We start from the raw sequence: 27739 nt of genomic DNA, 5'->3' as shown, positions 1-27739 counted from the left end.
TGGCCTTGATTGATTGATTGATACATATACATGCCCATAAGTGCATGTGGGCCTACCATGTGACATGTTTCTACACACACACACACACACACACACACACAGACATCTGTGTAACCACTACTCGGACTCAAATGTCTGCCCTACAAATTTAATGACTTTTCTGACCTCTCCTCACTGATTAGTTTTGTTTATATTTGACCTTCATAGAAGTGAGTAATATAAATGGAATCATATAACATGTATGGAGTCATACATCTTTTGTGTTTGTCTTTTTCACTAACATTGTATCTGTGAAATTTATTCATGTTGTTGCATGTAAGAGTATTTTATTCCTTTTCATTGCTATGTAGTGTCCCGTTGTAGGAATATACCAAAATTTACTCATTGTCCTAATGGTAAGTATTTGGGTTGTTTATAGTTTCAGGATATTATGAATAAAGCTACTATGAAAATTCTTATATGTGACATTTAGTGATTCTAAATGTCTCCTTCTGTGGGTATATGTTAGGGCTGCCAAACAGTTTTCCAAATTAGTTGTATAAATATATTCTTTCACTAGCAATGATGGTTCTAAGTGCCCCATATCTTTTTCAGCTTTTCATATTATCTTTGCAATTTTATCCACTATGATGGTTTTATGATAACATCTCTTGTAATCTGCAGTTCCATTTTTTATCAGCCAACTGGATAGCCTCTTCTATGAAATCTTTGTGTTTGTTGCTTAAGTTTTGTTAGGTTGTTTTGTCTTTTTAAAAATGATTTGTTGGAATTTTCTGTGTACTCTGGATATTCCTTTTCCAGACATATATCTAGAGATCACTATATCTTTCTATACAGATAGAAATATTTGCTCCCTGGTTTGGGGTTTTTTTTTGCCTTTTTAAAAATGGGGTTTTTTATGTATAGAAGTTTTTAACTTTAGCAAAATCAGATTGATCCCTAGTCTTTTAGGGTTAGTGTTTTAGCCTTACCCAAAAAGTATTGAAGGTAATCTCCATTTTCTGCTAAAAGTATTATTACTTTACCATTCATAAGTTTGTCTAATCTCTCTCAAATTAATTTTTGTACTTGATGAGATTAAGGATCAAGTTTTGTTTTTTCCTCCAATATGTGTATCATTGACCTAGCACCAATTATTAAAAAGACTGTCCTTTTCCCACTGTAACCTTTGTTATAAATCAGGAAATCATGTAAGTGTAGCTCTGTTTCTTAATTCCATTCATCCGTTTGTCTAGATTTACCACATATAATATTCTCTTACTGTAAACTTATTATGAATCTTGATATTTGAAATAAGCTTCTCCAGTTTCATTCTTTTTAATGTTTGCCTTGGCCAATCTAGGTCTTTTGCTTTTCTCTGTATGTATCCTAAAATGAGTATGCCATTTTCTACTGGAAAAAAAGTACTCCACTGGAATTATATTAAATATATAGACCAATTTGAAGGAGAATTGATAACGCTGGAAATGCTTCAAATCCCTATAGTGTATCTTCCTATTGTTTAGGTCTTCTTCATTTTCTCTCAGCATTTTAAAGGTCTTACATGTTTCCTTTGACTTTGCCTAAAGTATTTGGAGCTTATGGTATTTTAAAATTTTGTTTTCTAGTTGGTTTTTGCTAGTATGTAGAAATTCGGTGATTTTTTGCATACTGATTTTATATCAAGAGACCCTGCTAATGCATATGTTTATTCTTTTTCTATGTAGAGAAATCCTATTTGTTAGTGATGATCTTTTAACTTCTTCCTTTCCAGGTTTTATGTCTTTTTCAGTGAATTGTCATGTCATTAGTTCACCATTAATATGATGGGGGCTGTAAGACTTGGTTATTGTTCTTTATTTGTTATTGTAGATAAGTCTTATAGTTTTTGTTTTTAATTAAAAAAAATTTTTTTTCAAAGATTTTATTCATTTATTTGACAGCGAGAGAGATCACAAGCAGGCAGAGAGGCACGCAGAGAGAGAGGGGGAAGTAGGATCCCCGCCGGGCAGAGAGTGCAACACGGGGCCCGATCTCAGGACCGCGAGATCATGACCGGAGCCGAAGAAGGCAGAGGCTCAACCCACTGAGCCACCCGTGCCCCAATAATCCTTACAGTTTAAAAGAGGTTCCCTTCTATTCCTAGGTTTATCAAAAGAAGTGTTGAATGTTATCAGAAGCCTTTACTGAATGAGCATGATGGCCACATGATTTTTTCTTTTTTTCTTTTTACTCTATGAATAAATAATTGATTTTAAAATGTTATGCTGGGGTACGTGGGTGGCTCAGTCAGTTAAGTGTTGGGCTTCGCACTAGGCACAGAGCCTGCTTGGGATTCTCTCTCTCCCTCTCTCAGTCACCTTTCCCCCTTAAAAAAATGTTATGCCAACTTTTTATTCTTGGAATAAACTCCATTTGCTCATGTTCTTTTTTAATATACCATTATATTCAGTTTGCTGATTTTTGTTTAGGATTTTTTGTATTTACGTCAGTGAGAGAATTTGTTTTGTAATTTTGCTTTCCTGTTATGCCCTTGTCAAGTTTTGGTATCAAGGTTATACTGACTGCATAAAACCAGATGGGAAGTATTCCTTCATTATTTGTCCGTTTACAGAGTTTATGCTGGATGTTATTTCTTCCTTAAATGTTTGGAGGAATTTATCAGTGAGGCCATCTGGGCCTGAATTTTTCTTTGTGGGAATATTTTTAATCACAAATTAAATTTCTTGTATGGCTCATAGGACTATCCAGATTTTTAATTTCTTCTTTCAGTCTTGGGAAGGTTTATAAAAATGTTAGAATTATTAAGCTAAAGTTTTTTTAAATATTTTTTAAAAATATTTTATTTATTTATTTGACAGACAGAGATCACAAGTAGACAGAGAGGCAGGCAGAGAGAGAGGAAGGGAAGCAGGCTCCCCACTGAGCAGAGAGCCTGATGCGGGGCTCCATCCCAGGACCTTGGGATCATGACCTGAGCCAAAGGCAGAGGCTTTAACCCACTGAGCCACCCAGGCGCCCCTAAGCTGAGGTTTTTTAATAACATTCTTCTGTGATCTTTATGTTTGTCAGATCTCTAGTGTTGACTCCTTTTTTAATCCTTATACTGATAATTTGGGTTCTCACTCACTTTGTTTTCTCTTTGATCAGATCAAGGCTTGCTATGGTTTATTAGTTTTACTAATTTTCTCAAAACTTGTTTTCTGAAAATGTTTTTTATTTTACTTTAGCTTTTAAGAGATTTTTCACCCAAGTATAGACTGACAGATGGGTACTTTTCAGCACTTGAAAGATGATATTGTATTTTTTTTTCCTGGTTTCCATTTTTCTTATAAAAATTTAGCCATTTTGTTGAATAGTCAGAATTAGTCATTTGAAAATATTGAAAATAAAGTTATCTCTATTTCTGACCACTTTTAAGCTTTTTTCATTGTCTTATTTTTAAGTCTTTTTTCTTAGAGCAATTTAAGATTTATAGCAAAATTAAGGGGGAAGTTACAGAGTTTTTCCATTTACTCCCTTTCCGAACCCATGCATGACCATGCCCATTATCAATATCCCTCTCCAAAGTGGTATATTTGTTATAATTGATGAACCTACATTGACACATCATAATCACTCAAAGGTCATAGTTTACATTACAGTTTATTCTTGGTGTTGTATATTCTTTGTCTTTGGACAAAAGTATAATGACTTGTATCCATCATTATAGTACCATAAAGTTTTCACAGCCCTAAAAGTCCTCTGTTCTTTGTCTAGTCATACCTTCTCCAATCCCTGGCAACCATTAGTCTTTTTACTCTCTTCACAGTTTTGCCTTCTCAGTCTTAATTTTGAGTAGTTTTACTGTACTGTGCCTAGATGTATTTTGTTTCTTTCTTTTGATTTATATTGTTTAGGGTTTGCTAAGTTTCTTGAATTTGTAAGTTAATGTCTTTTATCAGTTTTGGAAAGCTCTGTACCAGTATTTCTTCAAAATATTGCTTCTTTCCTATTCTCTTTTTCTTTGGATCCGTGATTATACTTGTTTCCTATATTGTCTACCAGTTTTCCTTTCTGTGCTTCGGTCTGATTACTGTCTTCCAATCTACCCTCTATTTTACTTCTGTTAAGCTGAGTCCAATCTGCTAATAAATGTAATGAATTTTAAATTTTAATTTAGTCTATGGTTTTATCTTATGTAGAATTTTCATTTAATTTTTTAATACTTTTATTCTCTGCTCAGCTCTATCAGCCTTTCCCCCATTTTTTTGGAATGTTAGTAATAGTTATTTTTGTCTATTTATTAAAATAACTATCTGAATCACCTGTTTTTTTCTGTTGGAATTTCAGCCATTTTGTTCTGTTTTATAATGTACTTTGATTGTAAGAAGTCACTTGGTCATATTTTATAGCATGCTTATATTCATTTATTGCATTAAATGAAAAATTATGATAACCCAATTTAAAAAAAAATACTGTCAGGGGATTGAATAGATACTTCTCCAAAGAAGATATATAAATGACCAATAAGCACATGGGAAAGCTGCTCAGCATCATTGGTTATTAGGGAAATGCCAGTCAAAGCCACAATGAAATACCACTTCACCCTCACTAGGATGGCTCTAATCAAAATGTGGACAATAACAAGTGGTATTGCTAATAATGTGGGGAAATTGGAATCCTTATCCATTGCTAGTGATATAAAATGGTGTAACCACTTTGGAAAACAGTTTGGCAGTTCTTCCGAAAGTTAAAAACAACCCAAATGTCCATCAACTGATGAGTGGATGCAGAAAAATGATATATCCATGCATTGGGATATTATTCAGTCATAAAAAGGAATGTTGTGCTTGCTGATGCATGTTATAAGTATGAACCTTGGAAACATGCCAAGTAGAAGAAGCCAATAAAAAAAATCCACATATTGTATGATTCCATTTGTGTAAAATGTGTAGAATGAGCAAATACATAGACATGTGGTTGCCAGGAGCTAAAACAAAGGGGAGAAGGAATGGAGAGTGACTGCTAATGGATGTAGGTTTTTTTGTTTATTTTTCTTTTGAGACTATAAAAATGTTCTGGAATTAGGCAATGGCAGTGGATATACTAAAAAACCTCATGCCTATACTAAAACTACTGAATTTCACACCTTCAAAGAGTGAATTTAAAGGTATATGAATTATATCAATTTTTTAGACGACCTTTCTACTCCAAGGTTATAAAAAATATTGTAGGAGTTCTAAATAATGTTGTGTTCTTTCTATGAAAATTAAGGGTTTTAATTTTGTTTTGTTTTTCCCCAGCACGTAGATAGTGTATGAATGAGTTGCTTTAATCCTGTCTAGGGCTGGTTATATTTTTTTGTTTAGGCTGATCTGTTTCAGTTTTGCCCTTACTCCCAGTGGTAACCTTACTGAAGTCCTAACAAAGATGGGTGAACTTGGAGGGTCTTGAAGTCCAGCCCCTATCTCCTTCACATTGTGTGATTTTCTGTGGTTGCTGACATCTTTGCTTAGGCTTCTAGCCTTTTTATCTACTGCTTTCTGGTGATATTCTGGGAGTCATACACTGCTCAGTGGCAGTTTAGGAGTTGGCTAGTACCTCATGGAGAGACTGACTGCAGACTTGTGGCCCCTTCCTGTTTGCAGCTTGACCCTCACATGATATCTTCTTTGATAACCACAGATTCCAACCTCTGTCTTGGCTAAGTGGGACTGCCACTTTCTCCTAAAATTCTTATTTTCCTGTGCTGTGAATTGGCCAGTACTCTCAGAGAAAAGGCCAAGTGAATGTGGAGCTTACCTTATGTTCTTCCCTACTTTCATAGATCCTAGCCCCTCACATTCTGCCTAGATTGCTGCCTAATGCATCTAAATAGCTATTTTGTATATTTCATACAAATTTTGTAATTGTTTTCACCAAGAAGTGTAATCTAGTACAAACTACTGTGTCAAAACTGGTTGAAGTCTTCTTCTTGCCTCCATTCTTCAGTGTTCAGTCATCTATTTCCCCATCCCTTTCCCTTCTCTCATCAGTGATTGCTCCTCATCATTAGCCTCTCTCCCTGTGGGATTCTTACCTTTGGCTCTCAAAGCGTGCCACTTTGTTTCTATGTTTTAAAAAAACCTGTTCAGTACCATATTCTTCCTATTATTCCACTGAAGTGGTTCTCAACTGACAGTGGTTTTTGCATCCCAGGGAACATTTGGCAATGTCTGGAAATGGTTTAGATTGTCATAACTGGGGAAGGGGATACTGCTGGTACCTAGAGGCCAGTTACTAAAATCCTACAATATATGAGATAGCTGCCTGCAGCAAAGACTTGTCTGGCCCCAAGTGTTAATATTGCTGAAGACAAAAACCCTGCTCTACGTTTTAGCTTTCCTGAAAAGCCAGACTTTTCTGAAGAATTGATTGTTTATGTTGTCTCCTTTTCCACATCTCCCTTTCATACTTTTTAAAAAGTTTTAATTTTTTTTACGTAGTACCCAGATGTTTTTTAAGGGTAAAATAGTGCCATAACACTTATAAAGAAAATAACAATATTCTCTCCTAGCACCCCTTAATTACATAGTTTTAGCTAGTTAGATGTAAATGGAATGAAGGTGTTTTTTTCCTAGATAAAAAAACAAAAAATTAGTAGAAAGTAAGCTCTTAATAATTTTTTTCGGCTTATAACTTGGATGTAACAGCTAATGTTGTTAGGAAATAAATATCTTCCGGGGCACCTGGGTGGCTCAGTGGGTTAAGCCGCTGCCTTTGGCTCAGGGTCCTGGGATCAAGTTCCGCATCTGGCTCTCTGCTCAGCAGGGAGTCTGCTTCCCTCTCTGTCTTTCTCTGCCTGCCTCTCTGCCCACTTGTGATCTCTGTCAAATAAATAAAATCTTTTTAAAAGAAAAGAAAAGAAATATCTTACTTGTTTAAATTACTGTTACTCTAGTTTTCTCTTGTTTGCAATAGAATAAAATCCTCACTGAGAGAGGGATTTTTTTTTTTAAAGATTTTATTTATTTATTTGACAGAGAGATCACAAGTAGGCAGAGAGGCAGGCAGAGAGAGGGAGGAGGAAGCAGGCTCCCCGCCGAGCAGAGAGCCCAGTGCGGGGCTCGATCCCAGGACCCCGAGATCATGACCTGAGCCGAAGGTAGAGGTTTAACCCACTGAGCCACTCAGGCACCCTGGGATTATTTTTTTAAGACCTGTCATGTATAAAACTCACTTTGAGCTCCAGAGCTCCAGTCTCATACACATCTACTTGAATATATGATGAATATATCAAATTTAACATGACCAAAACTGGGCTGTTTTCTGTTCCAAATATGGGTATGAACAAAACCATGTGCATAGACCTTTATTTACCCACTCAGTTCAGAAACTTGAGAGTCATCCTGATTATTTCCTTTTCCTTGCTGTTTATTTTGCCTGCTAAATTTCTCAAATCCATTCATTTCTCTCCATTTCCACTGCCATCACTGTGGTGAGTCCAACCCAACTGACCTGCCAGCATTTTTATTTCAGCACCATTCCAGTCCTTTTTCTGTATAACAAGGAGAGTGATATTAAATTGAAAATCAAGTCATGTTATTCTCCTCTTTACTGAAGATCTTTCAGTGGTTTCCAATTACTCTTAGAATAAAATCCAAAATTCTACAAGACTTTGAATAATCTTGCCTATCTCTTTAATCTCATTTTATGTCCTTCATATAGGGCTCCACCCTTCTTTTAGTTCCTAAAGCACATGCATGCTGTTTCTTCTGCTCATAAGGTTCTTCCCATCCCCTCCATAATTGTGATTTTCTTGCCTTTTTAGACCGTAACTTCAATGGTATTGCCTTGGAGAAATTTTATTTGATTCATCCTAAAGAAAATATGCCTCACCCATCAGTCTTTATCGCTTTATCCTAATTTTTCCTTTTGGAAAGTATTTGATAATACTTATAGTGTTTATTTCTTTACTTGTATGTTTGTGACATCTGTCCCAATAAACTATAAGCTCTATAAGGATAGGTGTCATGTTCAGTATTACATTTCCAGACCTGAATGCAGTATCTGGCATATAGTAAAAGCTCAATAAATATTTGTTGAATCATTGAGTGACTGAATGACTATGTGAATACCTTTATCCCCTGCAAGTGCTTCTTTTTGAAAAGTTATATTCTATAATAAAATTGAAAAAAAAAATAGTACTATACATATCTGTTTACACCCCATCTGGATTTACAATGAACATTTTGTTACATTAGTTTTTTCTGTTCTTGTTGTTCTGTATATATACATCTGTATGTGAATATTTGTTTATGTCTGTATAGACATTCATGTGTTTGTGTATAAACTTCTATCTACATCTACCATTTCTCTCAGAAGTAAACTATATGAAAGAAAGTTACAAACAGGACATTCTTCTCTAAATCAGTATTTCTCTCCTATGAACAGGATTGTTCTCCTGCACAGTCGTGATACTGTTAAGAAATTTAACATTGTGGGATGCCTATGTAGGGCAGTTGGTTGAGTGTGTGACTCTTGGTTTCAGCTCAGGTCATGATCTCAAGGCTTTGGGATTGAGCCCCATGTCAGGCTCCACACTCAGCATGAAGTCTGCTTGAGATTCTCTCTCCCTCTCTGTCTGCCCCTCCAGCTCGTGCTCCTTCTCTCTGTAAAATAAATAAATGAATCTTTAAAAAAATTTAATGTTGGAACAACATATTTGATTTGCAAACCGTGTTCAAATTTTCCATTATTCACATAATATTTCCTATTGCCTTTTTAATTTTCATTCCAGGGTCCAATTAAGGTTTTCATACTATATTTAATCATCATGTCCTTGTATTTTTTTTGTAATTAAAATCACAGTTTTATTATTTTTTTTCTTTCATTAAACTTAAATTTTTTTAAGAGTTCAAGTTGTCATGTAGAATGACCACAGAGCTGTATGGAATGGATATGTCTCATTATTCAAAATTAGACTTAGGTTACACATTTTAAGGAATAATACACAGATGATGTATTTGTCATTGGATCATGTCAGGAAGCTACATCATATCAGTTTGTATGCAGCTAGATTTGCTCATTTAGTTAAGATAATGTTTGCCAGATCTCTTGATGTAAAGGTATTTTGCTTAAATAATAAGTTATTTACTTTAATACTTTGCACATATCCTGTTTACCAACAACATTTTATACAGTAATTTTTAGCATCTATTAATGACCCTTGCCTGAATCAGTTACTACATTGGTAGTAGTTTTATTATTCCCTCTGTATTTATTAGCTGGCATTTTTTGATAAAGGATTCTTCCTGTCTCCAACAGATAGATTTTTTTAAAAAAATCAGTATGTACTCAGATTTTATTTAAAATCTAATGTATTATCTATTACTTTTATTAATTTTTTTTAAATCCCACATTTGGCCAGTAGGAGACCTTTTAAAATGGTTCCTATGTCTGCATTTGTCTTAGAGCACATACTTGCTTTCGGCACAAGATTGTTCTGCCATAAACTATTTTTTCTATTGGAGAATGATATTTGGAACCCAAAAATCTGAGTGCTAAGTGTGCTTATTACTACTGCCGTGTCATTGCTTCTGTTCAGTGGTCAGAGCTAGAATGAGATTTAATATAGGCAGACAGACAGACACATACACACACATACACATATATTTATTAAGTAACTTTTTTTTAATGTCATGCTATAGTTCTTTTATTTATTTTATTAACATAAATGTATTATTTGCTTCAGGGCTACAGGTCTGTAAATCATCAGTCTTACACAGTTCACAGCATTCACCATAGCACATATCTTCCCCAATGTCCATTACCCAGCCACACTGTCCCTCCCTGACCACCCTCCAGCAACCCTCAGTTTGTTTCTGATACCTCCAACTCATCCTTAACCTCGCATTCTGTATTTCTAGTTTCTTTCTCTCTAACATTAAGAGTCTTGCTTCCAGTAGTTTAATGCGTACTCATTTGTATTATCTGAAATACACATAAAAGAACAATAAACCTACTAAGAGAAGTTTGAGATTTCATTTGCAATTTTTTTTTTTACCTTAGACTCTATCTTTCTATATGGTGTTCAAAAATTTTTGAATTACTTCTGTTTGGTAGTGTTGTCATTTTGAGTATACAGATAGGCTTATTTTTCTTATTTGTTTTCAATTTTAAAATTCCCATTTTTAAATCTTTGTTTACTTTTTGGGGGGGGGGGGCTGTATAAAGCATTTGACTCAGAACTATATACAGAGGTATATTTATCCGTATCCCTTTTACACTATTCCCACCTACTCCTTTTATAAATGTAGCCATTTTCATTATTTTCTGGTTTCTTTTTTAAAAGATTTTTATTTTTTGAGAGGAAAAAGAGAGAGTGGAGGTGGGAGGGAATGAGGGAAAGCAGACTCCCTGCTGAGCAGGGAACCTGATGCGGGGCTCAGTTCCAGGACCCTGGGATCATGAACTGAGCAGAAGGCTGACACTTAACTGACTGAGCTACCCAGGTGCCCCTGGTTATTTTCTTTATGAAAAAAAATTAAAAAGTATTCTCTTCCCTTTTTTCCAGAACTGTTAAATTACTATGTATACTTTTTGAATTTTTTTTTTTTTTTTTAGCTAGTTTACCTAGAAATCATTTCATATCAGGTCATAGATTTTTTTCCCCCCATGGGTTTATAAAGCTCCTCTGTGTAGATATACTGTAATTTTGTTAACCTGTTTTCAATTGATGTGTATTTGACTTGCTTCTGATTTTGCTATTTCAGATAATGCTAATATAAGGAATCTTGTGCACATGATATTTGAATCTTGGAGCTGTATATTTTTGGATAATTCCTAAAAGTGGGGATGGTTGGGTCAGAGAGTAAAATATATGTTATTACAATAGCCACATTCCTCTTCTTAGGGGTTGTCTGGTTTGCATAACCATCAGCAGTGTTTTAAATGCCTATTTATGAGAATTACTTCATTAATATCAAATATTGTAAACTTCTACATGATGGATTATTTCTTTAGCAAGTGGTATATTATATCATCGGGGTGCCTATGGGAAACAGTTGACATACTCAAAGTAGGATAATTTAAGGAAGATTTATTTACAGAAACTATTACAGAGGTGTGTGCAAGATACTGGAGAATCACCAGGGTTGGTGTTAACAGGATCCAGCATCAATAAGTCTGTTTTCACTCCTAAGCATGAAGGGACCAGGGGAAGGAAGGGTTATAGGAACCTGGAAGAGCAATTACTACATAGGAGACTACCTTTGTTCCAAAGACATGGTGAGCCTAGGAAGAGTCCACAGGTAAGGAACCAGGAAAATACATAACTCTTCCTTCCTCTAACTTCTTGCTGGAGTCCAGTTAAAGGGTACAGGAGTGCCTTGATGTATTTCATCTAGGTCAGTTTTCCTAGGGCAGAGAGTAGTATGGAGAAGGGTGGAGAGAAATCTGAAGGGGACAGCAGAAGTGATCCGGTACATGTATGCACATACCGATTCATGGACCTTTGAAATAACTGTGTAAACCAGAGGTTTAGAACCTCTGTCTTAATCTTTTCTCCTAGTAAGTCTACTGCATGCCTGCAATGTGTGGCTTATTTGTGTCTTATATGAATGCTACTTTCCACTCTGAGATTACTCTTAAAAAGAAAAAAATTCATGAGTTCTTATTCTCAATTTCAGTATTTGTCAACAGTGCTTCTCAATGCACTTTTAAAGTATAGGGCCAAAGAGTCTATCAGATTTCGCTCTAAGTAGCTTCATAGCTCTCTTTTCCCCCTTAAGAGACTAATATCTGAAGTAATTTTAGATACTTCACACTCCATCCTGTTGCCCATATCTATTGGGAAGAAACAGTGTAAGCGGTGTATGTTAACCTCTTTCTTCTGATTACTCTCATCTATTAATTTTATTATTTTATGAGACCATTTCATTACAAGCATTGTATTTAGAGTTAGGCATTGTCTGTATGATTAAAAAAAAAAAAAAAAAAGGCTTTATGGCTCCAGTTACTTCTGAATGGGAGTTAATAACAAGCCTTCTCAGTGATTCAGAACCACTGTATAGTTACGGCATCTTTGTATTTTTGAGTATGTTTTTTAACCAAGTGGATTCTATTGCATAATCCAAATGTTTTAAATTTTGATAGGTTGCTAAGTGATTTACCTTCTAATTTCACCCTTCATCAGTGTTAGCAATAGTTTCTTGGTAAGTGCCATATGTTTCCTCTTATTTAATATATCTCCTCTCTAATATCAGGTAAGCCCATTTTTATTTTAGTTTTGAAATTTAATATCCATCTCACTACTTTTTAGGATTTATTATCATGGATCCCATTTTCAGAGCTAAGCTGTAGGACTTATCCCACTTTTCCCTAATTTTATAGTTAGAGCAAAGTAGTTCTTAGGCAACCTAATTAACTTTATTAACTTTATATAAAATTTATTATTGTTTCATTTTTCCTCTTAAGAGTCTGTTTGAATTAATAGTTTCAGTTATAAAGTTTTTATTTTTAAATGGCACTTCTTATTTTTTGAGCTCTGAGAGTTAACTAATTTTTAAAGTACAACAGTTGTAAATAAACCAAATTTCTTATTCCTCCCTCTGCATGAGAGAAGTTATTTTTCCATATTACCTGAATGATTTAATGAGAAGACTTCTTAAGATGTTACTAAGAATTTCTTTTGTCAGTGAATATGACATTAACATGTCTCTTCATTAACTGAAATCTCCAGTGGTCTTCTCATCATTTTGAATATTATAACCATTCTATAATAATGAAGATATGGAAGGTGATAGGAGACTGGGTTCAAAATTTGTTCATTAATTTCCTCAGATAATCCTTCTGTTTACTATCTTCTTTGGTAGGCCCAATGGATTCAAACATGATTAGCACAGTCATTGCCCACAGACATATAAACAAATGTAGTGTAATAAGGGAAAAAATATAAACAATATAGTGTGGTAAACATTTTAATCAGTGTATGCCTAGGGAAGGTGAGTGACACAAAGCATAGGTAACATTTCGTGGGAGGGTGCCAAGGAAGACTTGTTAGAGGAGGAGAGAGTGTAAATGCTTAATAGGTGAATGAACACTAATAAGTAATATAACACAAATAAAAGATATAGTCCTGTGCTGTAGGCTATAAAATTCTATTATTTGAAGATAAGTTAGCAAGAAACTTAGATAATTGAAAATGCAACTAATGTTAAGAGGCTGTAGAGCATATGTGGATTGCCAAGTGAATAATACAGCAACTAGCATTTATCAAAACACTCTGCAACACAGATTACATGTCTGATTGCATATAATCCTCACTAACTCAGATAGGTATTAAGTCCATTTTACAGATAAAGACATTGAAACTTACTGAAGCATAATAACTTCCCGGAGGTCATACAGCTAAAATGGTGGAGCCAGCTTCCAAATTCAGGCAGACCAACTTCAGAAAAGGGTACAGGAGTGCCTTGATGTATTTCATCTAGGTCAGCCATAAATATATGGCTCTCAATGCCATATATTTAAAACAAACAAACAAACAAACAAAAAAATTAAGACCCATGGGAACCGAGAAGAGAAAGAAAATCTTGCCTCTTGAGAGCATTTGAAGAAGAGTTACTAATTAGATAGATGATGGATATCATGAAGAATATTCCAGGCATGGGTGTTGACATAAGTGTTCGCTGGCACTTGTTTACTTGAAGAACAAACCATTATTATTGACTGGTCAGATCATGTAGGAGTATCAGGGAAGATCAGGCTGGAAACTGAGGATGGGATGGGAGCCATCTGTCATGGATCCTCAAAATAGGTCTAAGTAATCTGTACTTCATCTAGGAGAGAGCCATTGAGGTTATGGGAACAGGAGAGTAATTAATACAGAAGTCAGTGTAACATTATGATTAAGTTCTTGACTCCATCATTTTCCAACTTTGTGATATTGAGTACATAAGTTTACTATTCTTAGCCTCCTTTTCCTTATCTGTAAAATGAGGATGGTAATAAAATCTGCACAGATTAATTTGTAAAGCCTGAAATATAGCAAGTATTGAGCAATGTTACATGTTATTATTACTGATTTGTTTCAGTAAATTTAACCTGAGAACAGTGCATAGTAGTCTAGGCCTATACCTTAGGCCATTAGTTGAGAAATTCTTGAAACACAGTTGTAACAGGTAAATGGAAAGGAAAGGACAGATTCGTAGGAATATTTTAGATGAATAATATTAACTATTTATGGAGCTTTTTAAAAAATCTATATAGTTCTTTATATTATTTCATAGTATTCATGTGCTCATTATTGTATCAATAATCAATACCTGACAACTGAATGTAACTGTGTAATTTATAAAGCACTTTGACATGTTAATGGATTTTATTCTCAGAATCATTCTATAAGATATTATTTCCAGGCCAAGGGAAGTTAAGTAAGTCATTGAAGATCACGAAAGTTAATGAAAGTATCAGTTTACTACTTGAATTTCCATATACCTATTCTAGTGCTTTCTCTTTCATGTTGTATTATATTATGGCAGGAACTGATAAAGTATAGCAGACAACAGTATGAAAAACTATTATTAGTACTTTGAAAGAGTTAGGTATCTGTATTAATACCAAGAAAAAAAATCAAAGCATGAAAGGAGACAGATAAAATCAGAGTTTACTAGTTATCTAATTTATATGTAAACCCAGTCATATTATCTGAATATAATCTCTATTCAGTAGATCAAAGTATTAAGCGGTTTTAATTTGCCATTTAAACTATTGTTAGGACAAATGAAAATAAGCTCTTTTCTGCACCAAACTGCATTAGGCATTTGCTACATTCTGAGTGATTGTAAATATTTTACAGTTGAGCTGTTTCATGTTTTAAATAGTATTGATTATGAAACTTTTTGAAATTTACCATCAGGCCAGTGGTGGCAGAGTCTGCATAGAACTATGCTTCGTGGTGTTCTGGGAAAAACCTTTCGACTTATTGGCTATACTATTCAGTATGGCTGTATAGCTCATTGTGCTTTTGAATACGTTGGTGGTGTTCTCATGGTAAGTTTTTACATAAAAGAAAATAATAACTTTAAATATGTACTTTTTTTTAATTTAAGGAAAATGTATTTTTCCTTTATTTTAGTTGAAGTCATTTAATGACTAAATTGTGACTGTTGAAACATAAAATCTTTCTAAATTTTGGGATATAAGAGACTATGTTGGAATCAGCACTGGTATAAAATTAAGAACCATTACTTCAGATGCAGTTCTGTATTATGTTTTATTCTGACAGGGGTCCTATTAAATAATAATCTAATAATAATAGTTTTTTTACCATTTATTGAATTTTACTTTCTGTGTTCCAGTGATGTTTTATGTTTTATATTTATTAATTCATTTAATCTTTTCTACCCTGTGAGATACTTATTAGAAATCTATTATACATATGAGGAAACTGAGGCTCAGAAAGCTTAAGTAACTTGCTCCAAGTTCCACAGTTAGTAAGTAGATTCGGAGTTTCAACACAGATTCTTCCAATTTTCAAAACCCCTACTCTTAACTAGTTGTGTTTAACTGTCATTAAAAAAAATTATTATTCTGCCTTAAAATGTTAAGGCTGTTCCCCCGCCGACCAATGCTTTTTCTAAATATTGCATCATAAATCCATCAACTGTGACTGTACTAATCTTTTGTCATGTAAGTGAAAGAATAAATTGAATGTCTAGTGAGTGGGTTTTGTTGGGTTTTATCAGGTTTACCCTAAAGGATTCACAGTCACACAACCTCAAATTTAGCTGGAGAAATGCAAATAAATATATTTAACTGAAAGTCTCCTCTTTGATTTTTTAAATTTACATTAGTACTTCTAGTGGGCTACAGAGGTAGCAGATACAAACTTTCATTGTGTTCTTTGTTATTTCTGCCTTAGTAGATATTTTTGAGCAAAAAGTTTTTTATCAATGCCCAAGTGAAATCAGTGGAGACTGCTCTATTTAGATATTTTAAGTAACAGTGATGATTTATTATAGTTTTGAGGTATATATGAAGATCATTGTTTTAACACATACTAATAGGAAGTCTTTAAAGTGCATCTCATTATGCCACTATTTTTCAATAGAAAAACTAAATTGCAGCCCCATTAAATGAATAAGTTATTCTGTTGGAAGAGAACTGAAGGCATGAACTTATTGAGAATATATGATACTACTTAGTAAATTATCATCATGGGCAGTGGGTATTTGATAATAGCAAGAAGATAAATAAGTCATTCATTTATTTATTCAAATATTTATTATCAGCTTTATGCCAAGCACTGTTTTTGGCATTGGTTATGTAACTGGGAACATGAGTTTTAAGGTCCCTGACCTCATGGAGCTTACATTATACAGGGTAGTCAAAATTTGGAAACATAGATATTTTATTCATGTATTGTAATGTATTCTCGGTAAACTATTTTTAATATATTTGCCTGTGTTTCCAGATTAGGTCGCCACTCTGTAGGGTTGAACTTATAAACTTAAAAATCACCTCCAAATTTGAAGAACATTTGTTTGATTTTTTTTTTTCTTAAAAGTCTGCTCATTGATTTATGTTACATTGAAAAAGGGTTTCAATTCAAATAAAAAAAATTACCTCTCTTTTCAGTGTTCTGGACCATCAATGGAACCTACAATTCAAAATTCAGATATTGTCTTTGCAGAAAATCTTAGTCGACATTTTTATGGTATCCAAAGGTAAATTTCTGTCATAGATATATTAAAGTTATAGTGAAACCATGTATACACATTATATCTTTTTTGTAGCTTATCTGTAAAAACCCTTTCGCAAATAACCAAATTAATGACCAGCTAGTTAAAATCTTGATTCACATATTTTCTCTCAGTTGAAGAAATTTTAATAGTTTCCATAAACATGCATAGTCATTGTTGGCTAAAATAGAATAGCAGTCCCTTTTATAATGTACATTCAAGCCTACTTTACTTTTGGTGGGGGGTGGGTGGCTCTACAGCATTTTGAGTGAAGAACCTAGGGACTTAGGAACATTATATACCAAACCAGTGATTGGCTTCTAAATTTTTTAAAAATTTAAAATGATTATTCTTAGATGATAGAATCATATATAGCTGGGACCCAGGAATCTTATCTAATCTCAGTCTCCTGATTATTTAAGTTGAAAAACTCCTTGACAAATACTGTTTGCCACTAAGTTTTTAAAAATCCTATTCTAAATGGTGTTTCCAGTCCCTGTGATACTTTTTATTCTACTTACATATGTTTTATTCCTTCTGAACGAATGTCAAGTATTAGTAATTTAATGTATTTTTTAAAGGGCACCTCTCTAATTCCCTAAAACTTTGGGTTCATTAGTTTTTCATAATTCTGAAAAAAATAATACCACTTTTTAATTTCCATAAACTTCAAATTTGACTCACTAGAGTTGGTATTTAGCATATGGCTTAAAAAGGTTTAAGCACTCCTCTTTCGTTATTTGCCTCTTCTGTAATCTGTTTCACATTACCTAAAAATCATCAAGAATGGTGTAAACTGTTCTTTGCATTTTTGATTCTGTAGATAGAAGTTATCTCTTGGTCAAGCTGTATAGTCTAGCATCGTCCTACGTAAAATTCTTCAGATATTTTACTCATAGCAACTTCAAGACACCTAATTGATAGTTACGGGGTTATAAAATAAGACTTACATAACAGGATGTGTTCTAGCTTTCTTTTCTTTTTAACTTATATCCAAATCACTTCATACAGTCTTTGGATTAACTAGAGACCTAGCATCACTGTAGCATGAAGATAGGCTGCTGTTTTCCATGCTAATGACATGATTTTACTCTCATACTCCTTAAGCATTCTTAACAAGGAGCTGAACTTGTTGGCTAAATAGATTTTGAATGAATAGCTCAATATCATCTTTTTTTTTTTAAATAGATAATCTTTGCACCCAGATGGGTAATATAAGTAACTGCACTCAGTAACTTAATTAAGATTCTTAAAAGGTTTCATTTTATATTTTTTTAGTCAAGAGGGCCCTTAGGTTGAGGGACAGCTTAAAATCTTGCATTTATATGACATATACCAAATAACTTTTACAATCAAGGTTGTCAGTTGGTAAGTTCAACTTTAAAAATATTACTGTTCTGAATATTCTTTTTCTTTTGTCTGTAGCATAGAACTCTGAGATTTCAGGGGAATCTCTGACCTTTGGCAAGAGATCTGTTAGCTAGCTGCTTATTTCTAAAGCTAGAGTAGGGGTGCCTGGGTGGCTCAGTGGGTTAAGGCCTCTGCCTTCAGCTCAGGTCATGATCCCAGGGTCCTGGGATCGAGCCCCGCATCAGGCTCTCTGCTTGGCGGGGAACCTGCTTCCCCCTCTCTCTCTGCCTGCCTCTCTGCCTACTTAGGATCTCTGTCAAATATAAATAAATATTTTTTTAAAAAAGGCTAGGATAGCCATCCATTTAGGCAAAAATGAAAATCTGCATAACTGGTACCTAAAGCACATGGATCTCTTCAGTTAAATGCACACAACACTCATATTTAAAACAATCAGAGTTTCTTATTACTATTTTTACTACTTATTCTTTCACCAAATAATGAGCACCTAATTTATAAGATGTGCAGTACAGAGAATGTTAAGATGAATAAGATATTGACCCTTTTCAAAAGCTTACAATTTAGTTGGATAATAAGCAGGTTTATAAGTATAAATGAGAGGAATATTTAAATCTTTGTTCTATTAAGTTCCTTCTAAAAGCCTATTTGAAGGAGTTGAGAAACCAAGGAATAATTATTTCGATCTAAGTTCTATGCATATATCTAGTTATACCACCAGAAGTATAGTCTGCATAAATATTGGTTTCCATGAAAACTCCTCAACTGAAGGGCACCTGGCTGGCTCAGTCAGTAGAGCATGTGACTCTTAATCTTAGGGTTGTGAGTTCAAGCCTCACATTGGGTGTGGAGCCTACTTAAAAGTAAAAAAGTTAAAATTAACATTAAACAAATTTTTTTTTTAAATAATTAAAACATTAAGAACCATGAGAGACTGTGGAATCTGAGGACCTAACTGAGGGTTTTAGAAGGGAGTGGGGTGGAGCTTGGGTGAGCTTGGTGGTGGGTATTATGGAGAGCATGTATTACATGGAGCACTGGGTGTGGTGTGTAAACAATGAATTCTGAACACTGAAAAAAATGAATAAAAATTAAAAATAGAAAACCATCTTGACTAAATTATGGTTTTTATGTTGCCATGTAAGTTCAGAATTTGTTTTAAGGATCATGTTGATTATTTTGTTGAAAAATATAAGCTGAATAAAACACCCACAGAAAACATTTCTTTCCCCAAAGCTAGCCCAAATCAGCTTTGTTTAGTATGATCTTTGCAGACTTATTCATCTGAAAGTTCCATTGGCATGATTCCATTTGGTTGAAAAGAGACCAGTTTATCCCATTTCAAAAAAAGGGCAGCCTTGTATTACCTGCAAATAGAGAATTTAGTGTTTATTTTATTTATTATATTTTTTAATTTTAAAAGATTTTATTTATTTATTTGACAGAGATCACAAGTAGGCAGAGAGGCAGGCAGGAAGAGAGGAAGGGAAGCAGGCTCCCCGCTGAGCAGAGAGCCCAATGCAGGGCTGGATCCCAGGACCCTGGGATCATGACCTGAGCCAAAGGCAGAGGCTTTAACCCACTGAGCCACCTGGGCGCCCTAGAATTTAGTGTTTTAATAGGTTTCAACTCTAACCACAAGAAATTATCATTCCAGTGAATACTAGTACTGTAAAATTTCTTAGGAGTATGGATGGTGTCTGTTTTTACCTTACATCAAAATCCTCCCTGTATATTCCTCTTTGATTTAGTTGTTTAAGATAATTGTTTTACCTCCCAAACTAAACTTTATTAGTTAATCATTCTTGTGTAATTAATCAGATTTTCATTTTTAGATGAAAACAAAAAGTTTAGAACCAAGAAGCTTAGAATTCTTATTAATACTTATATGTAGTGATAATTAGGTTTCTGATTTGACTGTTATTTTCCTTTTATTTTTATGGCTTTTGATATTTTGATATATTCACCTTTTATTATAAGTGACATCAAATTATTATGGAACTATGTACACATAATATAGATAATTAAATCCTTTCAAATACGTGTGTTAGTCAACAGAATTCACTTATTTTTTTTCAGAAAGAGTGTTGTGTTCAGTTTGGTTGGGGTGCTTAGTCTTATTTTGTCCTTCTTTCATTTTGTCTCCTTCATTTATACTTTTAAAGATCTTTCTTATTCTTCTAATACATGTATATTTTTATTTCTTCCATGAATCGTGCCTTCTACATGTAATCATACCCACCTTGTTGGTATTATATATTTGATATACCAATTTATTTTTTGTAGTATATATTTGGGCAGCTTTTAGCATTTTATTGGGTTGTGTCTTCTGATATTGTTCCTCAAAAATAAGTTTTTTAACTATACTGTAAATTATCTGGGTATGCTGTATACATTCTTTGAGCTCTAGGGATATATTTATGCTGTCCCTATGTTTTTATGTGCTCTAGAGGCAATCAGTACTAATGGCTGGACAGTAAAATTTACTTAGTTAATTTGTTTGTACTTACGTGGAATTGCTTTTCTATACTGTTGGTTTTAAAAATTTGGATACAGAAGTTACACATAGTGGATAAAGTATAAGAAGATGGTTGTTATGGTATTGCTAGAAATTTTAAAATCTTCAAGAGCTTTTCCACTACTCTTGGCGGATTTTGACCCATAAAACTCAGTCACAAAATTTCTCAAAGCTGGTAATATGAGAGGGTCAATATGTGAGAGGATAAAGGGTTTGGCTTTAAGTTATACAAGTATTATAGCAGTGCTGTCCGTGTATTTATGTTTAATAAATAACATTGACCTTTCTTTTGACTTTTTTCCCCTCAGAGGTGACATTGTCATTGCAAAAAGCCCAAGTGATCCAAAATCAAACATTTGTAAGAGAGTAATTGGCTTGGAAGGAGATAAAATCCTCACCAATAGTCCATCAGATTTCTTTAAAAGTCATAGTTATGTAAGTAACATTTTAATTGTTATTCATTGATTAACATTAACTGAACACACTGACAAAAGAAAATAACTCACTTTTTGAATATAAATTAAAATGCTGCATTCAGTAGAATTTAAGTATGTTTGTATCCAGAACAATTTGGCTATTATATTTTATATATTTTAGTTTCTTTTAAAACCCTTCTTAAAAACATACAATATAGGGGCGCCTGGGTGGCTCAGTGGGTGAAAGCCTCTGCCTTCAGCTCAGGGATTGAGCCCCACATCAGGCTCTCTGCTCAGCAGGGAGCCTGCTTCCTCCTCTCTCTCTCTCTCTCTCTCTTTGCCTGCCTCTCTGCCTACTTGTGATCTCTGTCTGTCAAATAAATAAATAAAATCTTTAAAAAAAAGAAAAAGAAAAGCATACAATATAAATATCTCGGTAATAATTGTTGTTGGCAAGATTCACCAATGGATGTCAAAATTTTTGGCGAAAGTTTGAGAGAAATCGTTTATTTGCACAGTCTCAAGGTATCTCTTTCAAGATATTTATTACAAAGGGACAAATAGTAGTTGGTAGAGGAGAAACTGTCAGACACCACCTTAATTGAGTGATCAAGGTTAAGTTCACCAATAAAAAGACATATCAACATAATATAGCTCCTGAAGTGAAGCACTAAGAAAGGTGCGTATCACTTTTGTGATATTTTTGCAAAAGTAAGTGTAACCTCAGTCTAATCATGAGAAAATGTCAGACAAACCCTAAGTGTCATTCTGCAATATAACTGACTAAAACTCCTAAAAAATGTGAAGGTCATGAAAAATAAGGAAAGACAATTGTCTTAGATTGGAAAAGACAAAAGAGACATGCCCCTATATGCCAACTGGGATCCTGGGTTAGCAAATTTTCCACTGACTTATAGCAGCAAATCTGGTAAAATCAAAGTCTGCAGTTTAGTCTTTTTAAATCCTACTTAAATTTTTAGGATAGAAATTGTATATACCTTGCTCTGGTCAACTTTACTGTCCCGTTAGAAAAAGAGAGCAAGAATAGCAGAAAGGAAGAGTGAAGAGCAGATATAATTTTAGCTCCTCACCAATCACGTGGCTGCTGTGACAGAGGTTAGGGCAGCGGGGGCGGGGGGGGGGGCCTTTTGTTTACTCAGCCTATACTGGTCTTACTTTAATAATTTTAACTTAATTTTTTACTTTTCTTTCAATTTTCTGTGTTACCCTCAAATTACTGATGCAGCTGTTACATCTATTAACTAAATTTACTTCTGTTTTTATCCCCAATTTAAGCAGATAAGTAGGTTAAATTGTCTTGATCATTGTGTATTTATTTTGAACTATAATAGTCTCTGATTGCCTTGTAAGTTTGATCAATGGATTACTAAATGTGTTATTTATGTACCATCCATAAGAGACTATGGTTCAGAAGTGCAAATGTTTTTAATGTTTATTACCATGGTGCTAAACATATTAGTAATTGTTAGCTGATGGTGAAAAGGTTGAAGGTGATAGTGTGGTATCAGGTAACCTATTTTTCTATGACCTTCATCATGGACATTGTATCCCTTTGTTCTTTAAAAATGTCAGAGTTGTACATAATGGTTTCACCTTCATATGAGTGTTAACATTTCATGAGACATTCTAGTCACTTTTAAGTTGTTTTAGCAACAAGCATAAACTTGAGACCAGAAATAATTTTATAATGGGTAGAACAACAAAACATGTAAATGAAGGCATCGACTATCTGTACTTCAGCACCACATAATTGTTATTTTCTCTTTAAGGGTTATTAGAGGAAGAATATCAGGGGATTAGATATTTGCTAAGTAATCTGAAAAGACAATCAGAGGACTATAAGATGTAAATTTTTTTGACTATTCTATTAAAGGAAGATATTCTTTGAATTTTTATGTTCAATGAATGGATAAATTAGAGGACACTGCCATATTGTTCTAGGTATATTCCATTCACCTTGGTTTGCATGTTTATAAGTGACAGGCATAATTGTAATACTTTTGGTCAACACTTATATACTTCATCTGTATCAGATACTGTTGAAACTCTTCACAAGGATTAATTTATTTTTAATCATCACAACAGTGACCCAATAACATAGGTAGTGGTAGTATTTGCCAGATGAGAAGACTGGACAATGGGGAGGTTAAACAGATTGCCCAGTTTCAAACAGTGAAAAAAAGGTTGGAATTCAGACATAAATACCCTGGCTCCATCCAAAATTTGTACTCCTTACTATGCTAATACTGCTTCTCCAAAATATCCCCTACTGATTATTATTATTTATACTCCCATCTCATCGAATTGTGCTTCCCTAAAAATTTTTTGTCTTCATTATCCTTTAAAAAAAAAAGGGAATATTTCTGATCAGGGATAGTATTGGTTGTAAAGAGAAGCCAGTGATTTTTTGAAAGTCCCTGCCTCCACCAGTTTTTCTAGGCTGAGTTTTTTGAGCAATAAGAATTGTGTAGTTATTACAGAACCACTTTAGCAAATGTGTTCCATTAATCAAGGTGATTTATAACAAAAATTCTTCCAAGTTTGGAGCACTCTGAAGAAATATCCAGACCTTTGCTGGGTCTCCTCCTCTAGAGGGTTCCCTTTTTCAGTTATCTTTGAAGCACACTGGTGCAGTATTTTATGAAAGGGGTTCTTTCCCTTACCGATGTATCTTAGAAAAATCATTATTGTTTATGATGAAGACATTACTATTCAGATCTTGATTGAGCTGCTTGGTAAAGATGATGAATGTTAAATGTGTTTTGAATTCCAGGTCCCCTCCCCCACCCCTTCACCCCCTAAAAATGTTTTTCTAAGTAGGTGCTTCAGAAAGCAAAGCACCAAAATCATCATTTGGAACCTAGAATGTAGAGTTTAGCATATGAAAGAAATAGCATTGTTCCTAAGTTGGCGAAAAAGAATATAAACAGATCGTTGATTAAGTGATGTGGAATCATTTTATTCATTCTGGAGTTGTAAAAGTCCATGTGGCGGCAATACTTACAAACCATGATTTATTTTTTACATTAAGCATTTGGAAACTAAGCAATCCCTATCAGGTGCTGTTGCTGTGGGCTTTACTCATTTCAATGATATTGAGGCCAGTAATTCTTGCCTTGGGTTTATGGGCTAAGCATTAGCTACTAGGATATAAGCTTAATTTGTGACTTTCAAAAGAAACGTATTCAGCTCAAACATCTTGAATAGCCTGCACAGTACCAAGGTGTGGTATGAAAACCTATATAATGTAGTTTCCATTTGCCTAAGGAAAGTAGAGCCAGGGCTCAGGTAATAGTGAAATTTTGTTATAAAGTTATTGAGAAGATGAAGAAAAACACTTTATAATTTTTCTGAAGGTAACATTGTGTGATAGTCCAGGGCTATGATTTTAATCTGTAGTGTAACCTATGCCTAATGTTTAGGCATATCTTGTAGTGTAGTAAGTTTGCAATATAGTAAGTTCTATCAGCAAACAAATATCCTATAAAATTTACCGATGAACAAACTCCTTTGACACCACATCCTCCTGTAGGAAAGACTTGCATCTGTTTACTCACTTTGCCTGAACTTTGTATTTTTTTTCTTGAGCTCATTCCTGTTAGGTTTTGTTCCCCCACCACTTCATTGAAAGTTCGTCAGGGGTCCCCACTGTTACCTATCCAGTGGTCAACTTCAGGCCTCATTTTACTTGACCTGTTGTTAGTATTTGAAATATTTGTTCTCAAAACCTGGTTTCACTTAGTTTGGGGAGCAGCACATTTTCTGGGGTTTTTCCCCTGTCTTTCTGTTTCTTCTGAGATTCCTTTGTTGGTTCCTCTGAACTTTGGAGTAACTTGGGGTTCATATTTTAAACTTCATCTCTTGTCCATATACACTCACACATTAGGTTGCCTCATCCTGTCTCATGGTTTTAAGTATTACCTAACTTAACTTCCAAATTTATATCGACTACAACCTCATTCCTGAACACCAGAATCATAAATCTTAATAGTCTGCCTACTATCTCCACCTTCGTACACAATGGGCACTTTAAACTTAGTATGTCCAAAACCAGACTGCTAATCATCTTTCCCAAACTGGCTCGTCCCACACATATCCCCATCACAGCAGTGGCAGCTCCATTTCTCTGCTTGCTCTGCTTCTAAAACTTGGAGTCCTCCTTGACTCCTTTTCTCTTGCATTGCGCATCCAGTCCTTTAGCAAATCATGGTGGCTTTATCTTTTAAATATAATCGGAATTACACCACTTCTTGCTATTATATCTGTTACCTTGGGGTGCAAGACAAATTCATATCTTGTTTTCCTGCAGTAGCTTAGAACTGCTGTCTCTGCTTGTACCATTCCCACGTTCTTGTATTTTTCTTTTAAGAATTATATGTGTGTGAATAACATCATTGTTGTTTTGGCAGAGATCTAAGCAATAGAAGCAGTTTTACATTTCAGAAAGAACTGATTAAATGTTCTCAGGATATATTAGTGGTAGAGTGTTTTTAAAAGAAGTTGTAAATGGGGCAATATGTCAGTGATAAAGGTATTTGACAGTAAAGTGGAAAATATTTTTGAAAAACTGATCAGCAAACTGAAAAACTCACTAATTGGACAGCATTAGAAAATGGTCAGTGTATATAGTTAACACTAATAGCCCCTTAATGTGTACTGTGTATTTAGGTTATAGTTCAAATCCTTGAATATCCTAATGCTGTTTTTCTGTTTGTTTAAATGTCATTTACTTTAGCTAAAAGTCACAACCATATGGTGTTCTATTACCACTTGTATTATAAACACAAAAAGTACTCATGTGTAGGGAAAGGAGTCATCAGATTGAAAGGGCTTGTTTATTATAAGCTGCTGATACACTAAATCCTTATGTCATTTAAATAGAAGAACTACCTAATAATGTCACTCATTACAACTAGGATATCTAAACAAGGGACTTGCTTTTTGCAGACTATAGTGATAAAAACCTGTGCTACACATTCATTTCTCAGCAACGGGTCCCAGGATAATCAATCATGGCATACTGCTAATGCCTTGATTGCAGCTGATGTGGAGGAAATATGTTTACTCTCTTGCTAAAGTGAGGTTCACTGCGGAGATGACGTGACTTTTTCATCCTATAGCTAACACAATTCTGAAGATAAATTTGACTTATTGTTTACAATTCTGAGGTTTTTTCTTCTGATATTAACATTAAATAATCACCTTTGAGGTCTCCACAACTTAAACATTTTCTGATGTGTTCTCTGAACATTTTCAGAACAATTTATCTTATTTTAACAGTAACATGTAGTTTATAAAATTTTATTTTGTAGAAATGTATTTTATCTTAATATGTTTGTGTGTATATACATATATATATTCATATATGTGCACAAAGATTAACATTTTTGCTAAAAGATTAACAAGTCTTCCTGAAATGGTTTTGTTCACCTAAATATATTTTAACCACTCAAAGTTGGAAAATCAGTGTCATTGCTGTGAGTTGAGGAGGGCAGTTTTAAGTTCAGTAAAATGAAAATATTTATGTATGTTTATCTGAAAGTTTTATGAGACCTCTCTACTTTAAGGTTGCCTAAAAGGAATTGGGAGAAATTAAGAAAACTGAAATTATAATGCTGCTGTTTAGTAGAAGGATCTGAAGCAGACTCCATCACTGATGGTAGTAAAAAGAATATATTCCAAGTGTCATGTGGCTTCCCAATCTGATAGAGTGATCTACTGGAAAGCTGCTGTTGACTAGGTGGAGTATGTTCAAATGCTTTAAAATAAGCAACTAAATGAAGTTCTTGTGTTACCGCTTGGCATAATTCTTTGGGTTTCAGTGACTCACTTAATGTTAGTCCATAAAAGCATTCTCATTCTACTAAACTATGATCTAGTTAAAATATGACTAGAAAGGAAGAATAACATGTAAAAGTAGGCATGCATGGAGTGCCTGGGTGTCATGCTCAGCAAGTAATCTGCTTGGCATTCTCTCTCTCCCTATGCCCCACCCCTCATGCACACTCGTGCTCTCTTTCTCTCAAATAAGTAAATGTTCAATAAACAAAAATAAGTGTGCATGTTTTAAAACAGTTGAAGATTATAAATTAGCAAGAAACTGTTGGCATTACAAGCCACTGTACTGCTAACCTACAAAAATGAGTGCATTAGAATTGTCATAACTATTTTAAGACAGTATAGGAATTGGGGTGCCTGGGTGGCTTAGTTGGTTAAGCATTGGACTCTTGATTTTGACTCAGGTCAAGTTCTCAGGGTTATGGGATTGAGCCCCATGCCAGGCTCCACACTGGGCATAGAGCCTACTTCAGCTTCTCACTCTCCCTCTCCCCATCTCTAGTCCTCTCTCTCTTTAAAACAAAACAAAACAAAAGAAGAAGAAGAAGAAGAAGAAACAAATGTAAGAATCATTTAGTTTGTTACAGCTACTGCCTGTGTCCCCACTAAAGACACATGAGGGCCCAACAGATTTGTCTCCTTAAAACCTGTAGGGTGAGCAGTTTAAAATTTTAAGATGCAACTTAATATTCTGATCTATTTCCTGTACATTGTATGTATGAATCTCCAAATCAGGAAGGATTAGAGAAACTTTCTGTCATCCAAAGACACTTGAAATTTGACCTGACTTCCCTATATAGAGAAAGTCAAAGTAGGTATTGGGACATAGACCAATATGGACTTGTGACCCTAAGTGCAACCGTTGTACCTGACCCCAAACCAATCCCAGCATT

At 34.3% G+C, this 27739-nt stretch overlaps 1 protein-coding gene across 5 annotated transcripts in view; it reads left to right on the top strand.

Moving 5' to 3' along the window:
* The window catches only part of IMMP1L (inner mitochondrial membrane peptidase subunit 1), a 79819-nt gene that overhangs the window by 38026 nt on the left and 14054 nt on the right, over positions 1-27739 (top strand). For all 5 annotated transcript variants that reach the window (XM_059138871.1, XM_059138879.1, XM_059138905.1 and 2 more), the window contains 3 exons: positions 14861-14994; positions 16582-16670; positions 20880-21006. In XM_059138871.1, coding sequence (XP_058994854.1) covers positions 14890-14994; positions 16582-16670; positions 20880-21006 — 321 coding nt within the window. In that variant the 5' untranslated portion in view covers positions 14861-14889. The remainder of the gene's footprint in view (positions 1-14860; positions 14995-16581; positions 16671-20879; positions 21007-27739) is intronic.

The sequence above is a fragment of the Mustela lutreola genome, chromosome 1, assembly GCF_030435805.1.
Source record: "Mustela lutreola isolate mMusLut2 chromosome 1, mMusLut2.pri, whole genome shotgun sequence".
NCBI lineage: Eukaryota > Metazoa > Chordata > Mammalia > Carnivora > Mustelidae > Mustela > Mustela lutreola.
This window is presented reverse-complemented; position numbering and strand designations above follow the sequence as displayed.